An 8,844-nucleotide genomic window follows, 5' to 3' on the forward strand; every position below is an offset into this window, starting at 1 on the left:
TCCCAGCACTTGGGAGGCAGAGGCAGGCAGATTTCTGAGTTCAAGGCCAGCCTGGTCTACAGAGTGAGTTCCAGGACAGCCAGGGGTACACACAGAGAAACCCTGTCTCGAAAAAACAAAAACAAAAAAACAAAAAAAAAAAAAGAAAGGTGTGATGTCAACTTGACTCTATCTGGAATGAACTACAATCCAGAATTGGAGGGCTCATCTGTGATCCTGATCTTGAGGCTGGAAGACACAAGGTTCTGACCTGGATTTTAACATGGAAATCTTGAGGTATAGTGGCCATGAAAAGTTTAGGTCCAGGAAAGGTAGTACATGCCTTCAATCCCAGGAGACTAAGGAGACTAAGGCAAGGAGTTTGAGGTCAGCCCGGGACAAAGCAGGTCCCAGATCCAGGAGTGGTGATACACACTTTCATCTGGCCCCCACCTTCTGCTGGAGGTCTACAAAAGGACACTGGAAAAAGGAAGACTCGCTTTTGCACTGCTTGCACTTACTTGCTAGCACATCTGTTGGAACCTACTTCTACAGAAGACCCTTAAACAAGCAGCCTCATGGGACTGAGCAACTACTAGATTCTTGGACTTCCCATTCACAGCTGACCATTGTTGAGGAGTTGGACCACAGACTGTAAGTCATCATAACAAAGTCCCTCAATATGGAGAGACATTCCATAAGTTCTGTGACTCTAGAGAACCCTGACTAACGCAAAAGGTCCAGAGCCCTAGCTCCCACCAATCCAAAGGCTAAGCCTGTAATCACACAGCGGCTGAGACTTACAGCAGAGATCTCTTCACTATAATCTGCCTGCCTCTTCATCCAACTGTCACTTCACTGAATCATGGGATTCAGTTATCCTAAAACTGCATTCCCAGGCCCTGCTCACTCAGATTGGCTCCACAATAAACGACCTCTAGGCCCTTTTGAGACAAGAGCTGTGGTTTTGTAAGGCTATTTTTATTTTTTTAATATTCCTATCTATATGTATCTGTGTGTGTGAACACACATGTGCTCATCAGAGGCCCTGGAGCTGGAGCTACAGGTGGTTATTGTTAAGAGCTGCCAGCATGGGTGCTGGGACCTGAATTCAGGTCCTCAGGGAGAGCAACATGCATGGGAATGGCCCCCAAAGGCTCATATGTTTGAATATTTGGTTTCCAGTTGGATTGTTTAGGAAGGATTAGGAGGTGTAGTCTTGTTGGAGGAGGTATGTCACTGGGGATGGGCTTTGAGGTTTCAAAAGTCCAGGCCAGGCCCATGTCTGTCTCTCCCCCTTCTCCTTCCCCTGTTTTGCCTCCATCTGTCAAAAAGATGTAAGCTCTCAGCTACTGTTACACTGCCAAGCCTGCCTGCCATGACAGTCATGGCCTCACCCTCTGAAACTGTAAGCAAGCTCCCAGTTAAAGGCTTTCTTTTGTAAGTTACCTTGGTCATGATGTTTCTTCACAGCAGTAGAAAAATAACTAAAATAAGCACTATAAGTTCTTTAACTGATGAGACATCTTTATTTTTTTATTTTTTAAAGATTTATTTGTATTATTTTTACATGTATATTCCCTCATAATTTATATATATATTCCTTTTGAGGTAAGAGCTGCGGTGGTTTTTGACGTTGTTCGGTTTTTTTTTTTAAGATTTATTTTTTAATTGTTCTTGTTCATATGTCTGTGTCTGTAGGCCATGCACATGTAGGTGCCTGAAAGAGGCCAGAAAAAGTTATCAGGACCCCCTGGAACTAGAGTTACAAGCAGTTACAAAAACTGAACTCAAGTCTTCTGGAAGAGCAGGAAGTACTCAGAACCCCCTGATCTCCAGGTGTGTTCTGTCTTACAGTGGCTGTTACTTCTTCAGACATGTCATCATCACTTCTAACTTGCTGAAAGGAAGTTGCTTTCTTCCTCTGCTCAGAAACCAAAGAAACTTGGAAATTGTATTTTTTCTTTCTTTGCAGTCTGTGTATTTTCACATAGAGAACTGTGATCACAAAAACATTATTCCCACAGACAGGTAAAACAGGATGTGACACCAGACAGGAGCTGATGAATAATGGGGACCTAGAACAGAGAAGCAATCCTTGAGACACTGGAGGGATGCAGCCAAGTTATGTTTGGAAGAAAAAGACTGAAGAAAGCTGTCTCCAGAAAGTAAACTCAGGAAACAGGAAGGAACTTCCAGCAGTTCCATTTGGGCCCTCTAGGTGAAGCAAGCTCCTTGGGAATGTCACTCCTGAACTCCAGAAACCATTGCTCTTTCTGTCTTTAACGCTTGAAGCAGGTTTGAAGATTCTTCCCTGCCAGAGCCTTGGTTCTGGAACTCATGAACCCTCCACTCCAGTCAGATAAAGGCAGGAGACTATGTTATATATGAAGACAAAATGTAAAGCCATAATGTAAATTCGTCAAATCAAAAGGTGCACTCTTGTCCTGGCTCGTTTTATGTCAACTTGACACAATTGAGAGTCATCTTAAAAGCGGGAACCTCAATTGAGAAAATGCCCCCATAAAACCCATCTAGTTTCTTAATTAGTGATTGATAGGAAAGGGCTCAGCTCATTGTTGGTAGTGTGGGCTGGCGGTCCTGGGTTCTATAAGAAAGCAGGCTGAACAAGTCACAATAAGCAAGCCAGTAAGCAGCACCCCTCCATGACCTCTGTGTCAGCACCTGCCTCCAGGTTTCTGTCCTGTTTGGGTTCCTGTCCTGACTTCCTTCTGTGATAAACAGTGCTGTATAAATGTAGGCCAAATAAACCCTTTCCTCCCCAACTTGCATGTGGTCCTGGTGTTTCATCACAGCAACCGAGACAATCCTAATGTCCTCTGTAGTGAGTGTGAGTGAGGGTAGCAAAGGGGGAGCAGAGAGAGGGCTGCAGGGAGGAAGTCAAAATGAAGGAAAACATCAGGAGGGAAAACGGGATAAAGGAAGGAAGGAAGGAAGAGGAATAAAAGAAAGGGAAGGGAAGGAGAGGAGAGGGAGGAAAGTCAGGGAGGCTAGAGGAAGACTGCAGTTCTGAAGGAAGCATGGGGCCCTGCACATGAGGTGTTCCCCTTCCAGGCTGGATACAGACCCTTGAGTGACCCTCAGCCCCACTCCCCTCGCACTCACCAAGCACTCGGAGCCTCATGTCGTGGCTGTGCTTAAGGACGTTGCCATCCTCCGTGGCTGCGTCACACGAGTACAATCCAGAATCTTCTCTCTTAGCACTGGGTATGTGGTACTCTGAGGATGTTTTGTTCTTGGCCTCCAGCATCTCGTCACCCATGTAGAAGGAGTAGTAAAGATGTAAGCCGGGACTCTGCAGAAGCATCTTTGTCTCACAGGTCAGGGTGACCTGACTCCCCTCCGGGACGGGAGATGACAAGGATGCTTTCAGCTCTGGTATGGCAAATAGCTCTAAAGAGAAAGTTGACAGGGGACAGGGCGTTCCATTCTATGTCACTGTTCTTTTCATGAGACTCTACCCTTAGCCCTCAAGAAAATGGGTTTCCCCCATTGCCAGTAGTGAGGCATGATTTCTAAAAGCCATGGCTGCATGACCTCCAGCTGAGGGGCTTCTCATTACACAAAAACTCTCCGCTGCGTGGCTCTATTTATTAGGAGGCCATAGAGTTCCACGTGCGTAGCCACCCAGAGTCAGCGCTAAGATGCACTTGCCAGCTAGGTCATTTGTTACTTGTGCTATTCAAATGAGAAGCTGAAACAACAATTTCTTCCCCCTAGATATGGACTATTTTTAGGACCGAAACACCTTGGCAGTGAACTTGAGCACGAAGAAGGTAAGCCTTGGAAAGAGAACAAAGACCTTGTGGAACTCTGACAAAGAAGATTGCTTTCCAGATGCTTACAGAGAAGTGGGCCCAGAGATGATACATGTCCCTGACACATAAGCACAAAATATAACTGGTTCCTAAGGTCTTTCTGGTTTTTATTTCTATGGAAATTTCATGAGATTTAACTGGACTATTAAAAAACAAAACAAAAAAACCCTCTTGACTACCTAGAATCTCTGGCTTTAGGGCTAAAATAAGTTGATGAAGGGATGGTCACTATCCCCTGACTGTGACACTGTTGGGCCATTGCGGATGCTGCAAAGAGCAGTGGGTTGCAATGCTGAGACCTCACATCTGGGTCTAGCTCAGCCAGTGGTCATTGGGTGGTGACCTTCAGGGAGGTTGTTTGCCTCGTAGGACTCAGTTTTCTCCTTTTTAAGTTTCAGTGAGGACTGCAGATGCTTTTGTAGTGGCTCTTCTGGTCTTACAACTCTAACTCGTGCTATCTAGACTGGATACCTTTCACTGTGATAGACACTTCTGCAGACGTGTAGCGCAGTCTTCTTCCCTTGCCTGAGCAGTGGTACATGCCGCTGTGACTCGGGTTGTTTTTCAGAATGGTGATCTCAGAACCTCGAGAATACCGAAAGGATTTTCCGTTTCGATAGAAAATCACATTGTACATCCGCTTATTCTTCGATCCGTGACACCGCAAGGCCAGAGGTTCTCCTTCCGTGAGGACTCTGCGGGAGGCCTGGAGTAGCAGCTTATCTGAAAAGTGAAGGCCCACGGTGTTTGCATGCAACAGAGGGAGTGTGGGGAGGCCAAATCTTGGCCCTGGAGATATTTATATCTTTTACCTGAAACATTCCAACCCCAATCTCCACTATGGTCCACACTTGTCTCACTCTCAAACCTCTCAGCTTTCTTGAAAGAAAACCGACAGTGCCAGCAGCTGTGCACACTAGCGCCCTCTATGGTCCATTCTCAGCAGCTGTGCACACTCGCCCCCACCCCCCATGGTCTCAGCCACTGCCTCATTCCTTCTAAATGCAGTTCCTTCTTGTATCTATTCCTGTCCCCAACCCAGAAACTCCACCCCACACTGTCTAGACACACTTATGTGTTTGCTTTATGTCTGAAACACAGTAGAAGATTTTTATGTATCTCCATATGAAATTATCAAAACACAGGTAAAAAATATATATATACACTGAAATTAGCTGGACTCAAGTTTCAAGATCTCAATGAACTTTTATACAGCAAGAATAGCCATTCCAAATGGCAGCTGTGGGGAGTCACATTTGGGTTGCACTATGGGATATATTTTTATGCACCTATCCATCAACAAAAGTGAGAAATTCATGACAGACATAGACCTAGAAAAAGAATGAACTTTCTGTCCCCTTTCAGGTCACATGTCCTTTACCTGCAGTCTGTCCTTCCTCCACCCCAATATTTACTCCTTCTTGTTCTCTCTTCTCTATGTTATACTGTACCCAATGTACATTTGTTTACGTATGGTTTTGGCTAGGTTAAACATATAAGGGAAAATGTGTTTTTTAACCTTTAATGAGGGCATTTCATATAAAAACACAAGATACAGCTTTTAGCTGTACTATGTGATATAGACATAGCTTACTAATTTCCTATTCAAACATTAGCCCCTCATCCTCACTGCCTCCGAGTAGGAAAATTACATTCATTCTGAGTCACACAATTAGAACCTGGACCCACCAACGAACTTCATTTTCTTGGTCCTGAAGTCCCTATGAGGCTCTGCCTGTTACAGACTTAAAAGGCAGGGAAAAGCTTGGGTGCAAACAAACAGCAGCAGGGAAATTCATGAACACAGTAGACAGCATCTGCTGGGGAGGAGATATTACTACAGGTGAGGAAATGCGCCACAGCAAGCACACAGAGGGAGCCTCTGCACACACACACACACACACAGAGCCTCTGCACACACAGAGACCCTCTGCACACACAGAGAGAGAGCCTCTGCACACACAGAGGGCGAGCCTCTGCACACACAGAGAGAGCCTCTGTACACACACACAGAGAGCCTCTGCACACACACAGAGCCTCTGCACACACACACAGAGAGCCTCTGCACACACACACACACACACACACACACACAGAGCCTCTGCACACACAGCAAGCACTCAGAGACTCTGCAAAGCAGGGTGGGATTTGGGAGCTAAAAAATTTATTCTCTTCTCAAAGGCCGTTTTTGGTTTTTTGTTTTCTGGTTTTAGTTTTTAGTCTTTGATGAATCTTCTAATTTAGGATTGGCAGCTGATTGCCTCACCACTGTTATGTTAGCATATACAGATCCTGCCAAACTCCTAGGCTGGTCCATCAGCAGCGGGCCCAACTGGTGGGGAAAAAAACAAACAAACAAAGCCCTCCAGACATTTTTTTTTTTTAATCTACCAGGCTTTTGTCTCAGATCAGGGGGATGAAGAATAAGCCAGCCATCTTGAAAGTTTGCTACCTTTATAAAGTAGATGGCTCCTCTCTGTCTGCCTACCAGGGACTGTAACTCTCAGTGTCTTAGAACACCCAGACTGAAACTGACTGAGTGTCAGTGTAGCCACAGTGGAATCTTCCACTGTTACATAATCATGGCAAAACATTTTATAAATAAAATAGGGAGGGCAGTAACCAGAAAACCTGGTATATTAAATGACAGTCAAGAACTTTTGTTCCTTGGCTGTGGGAAGGGGGTAGAAGACCTGACATTATAACATTGGAAAGGCAAGCCACAGAGAAATTCCCAACACTTGAGAATGCCCAGAATATATAAAGAATTCCTGTGAGCTAATGGGGTATGGGAAGAGGGGAGGCAATAGAAATATTGGCCAAGGGGCTAGAGAGATGGCTCAGCAGTTAAGAGTGCTTGCTTGCCTTCTAGAGCAGGGTTTCTCATCCTGTGGGTCGTGACCCCTTTGGAGGTCAAAAGACTTTCACAGGAATTGCACATCAGGTATCCTGCATACCAGATGTTTACATTACAATTTGTACTAGTAGCAAAATGACAGTTATGAAATAGCAATGAAAATAATTTTGTGGTTGAGGATCACCACAGACAGCATGAGGAACTGCATTAAAGGGCCACAGCAATAAGAAGCTAGAGAACCGGTGTTCCAGAGGACCTGAGTTTGAAAGGCCCCCAGATAGGGGAGACCCCCACTCAAGCCACAGGAGAGTACGTCCACCCAGAATCACGAAAGAGACCGAACTTGCTGCAAACCACAAAAGGTTTTATTTCAGGATATCAGCCGGCTGAGGTGGAGACTCACAAGAGGAGCGTCGACCCCGAGGCTCGGGAGCAAGGGGTATTTAAAGGAGAAAACCACAAACTAGGGGAGTGAAGGGGGAAACCAAGAGGGAACAGTGGAAAATCTCAACCCACATCATAAAAATAGTAGAGAATTCTTAACTCATTATTTAGCTGGTCATAAACCAGGGTGGGGAGTGAGAAACATCCTGTACACATTTTATTCAGGAATATGACCTTAACCTGGTCATTTTCTTATGGTCAGCTACTTCCTGGAGTGACTTAGCCAACCTGTATTATTAGTACTGCTATTCTTTGTCGGAACGACCTGGCTGACCTGGTCCCTGGCTAGTTTTTTCTTTGGGTGGCCAGCTAGTTCCTGGAACCTAGGCCTGTGAACTTGCTAACCTTAATTCAGATGGGGGGTCTCCAACTTCTCTATGAATTTTTATATCTTTTCAAGTTTAGTTCCCAGAACCCACGACTGCCAGTGATTCCAGTTCTAAGAGGTCCAACACCCTCTTCTGGCCACCAAGGGTATGTACCTGCATGTGTAGCATCAGATATATACATACACACACATAAATAAAAGTAAAAAACAAATTTTGTTGTTGTTGTTTTTTTTTCTAAGACAAGTTTCTCTGTGTAGCCCTGGCTGTCCTGGAACTCACAATATAGACCAGGCTGGCCAGCACAAAATATTTTTAAAAGAAAGAAACATTTTGGCTGGGCAGTGGTAGTGCATGCCTTTAATCCCAGCCCTTGGGAGGCAGAGGCAGGAGGATTTCTGAGTTCGAGGCCAGCCTGGTCTACAGAGTGAGTTCCAGGACAGCCAGGACTACACAGAGAAACCCTGTATCAAAAAACCAAAAAAAAGAAAAAAAGAAAAGAAACATTTCCCAAAAGACTCATCGGGTACTTTGTAAAGGTTTTATAAAGACATGTAATAAACACAGTAAAAGTAGTCAGTACACAATCAGCAAAGAAATATACATTAAAACCACAGTGTGATGCCAGTGTACACAATCAGAATAACACAACAAAAAACTACAGAAAAGGACTGCTGTGGATGGAGCTGGAGACGTGGGGGCATAAATTTTGAACAAAGATAAAAATATTAGAGTCTGAGATTTTTCTTGAGACATTGTCTCCCAAACTGGTCCAGCTGGAGTGCTGCAGGCAAACAGGGCCTTGGTATGATATTTTAACTATTCTGACCTGATCTGACCTGGTAGGTTCTTAGTACTGATACGTTCATGCAGATTAAGTCTCACATACACTCTCAGAGAGAAAGAGAGACAGAGACAGAGACAGACAGACAGAACTCTAGTACCCACACGAGGAACTATGGAGTTCCCCACCCCTTTGACCCATGCTATGCTTACCATTGCGGACTTCCAGCTGCACAGGGTCGCTTGGCATTGAGGGACCTATCTGACACTTGTATTCACCACTGTCCTTGAAACTGGCCTCATGGATGCTATAACTATGCGTGGAGACCAGACTGGCTGTGCCATTGATAAACCACTGTGTGGAACTGTTTCCAGGCAGGTGAGGCCCATACTTTATGCCACACGATAAAGTGACATTTTCCTTCTGGAAAATACTGACCCATGGAGGCTGCAAGGTGATCACAGCCTTGGTAGCATTATCTATAGAAAAGAGAAAAGCAAGCAAACAAACAACAACAATGAAAACCCTGAGTGAGTTAAAGGCAGAACCACGAGCTACTGATGAAGTTTTGTTTTGTTTTGTTTTGTTTTGTTTTGTTTTGTTTTGTTTTGTTTT

General features: G+C 44.7%; 1 protein-coding gene across 1 annotated transcript; it reads right to left on the reverse strand.

Annotated features, from left to right (window-relative positions):
* Nucleotides 1-1,834: 1,834 nt before the first annotated feature.
* Nucleotides 1,835-8,708, reverse strand: LOC114615977 (high affinity immunoglobulin gamma Fc receptor I-like; the record flags this gene model as incomplete). The annotated part of the gene is given in 5 exon segments (XM_028761548.1): nt 1,835-1,989; nt 1,992-2,057; nt 3,106-3,393; nt 4,290-4,541; nt 8,442-8,708. Coding segments are annotated over 5 exon segments (1,028 nt in total), but the record flags the coding sequence as incomplete, so codon positions are not given.
* Nucleotides 8,709-8,844: the final 136 nt, after the last annotated feature.

This window comes from Grammomys surdaster, unplaced genomic scaffold (assembly GCF_004785775.1).
Source record: "Grammomys surdaster isolate TR1022 unplaced genomic scaffold, NIH_TR_1.0 212028, whole genome shotgun sequence".
Taxonomy (NCBI): Eukaryota; Metazoa; Chordata; class Mammalia; order Rodentia; family Muridae; genus Grammomys; species Grammomys surdaster.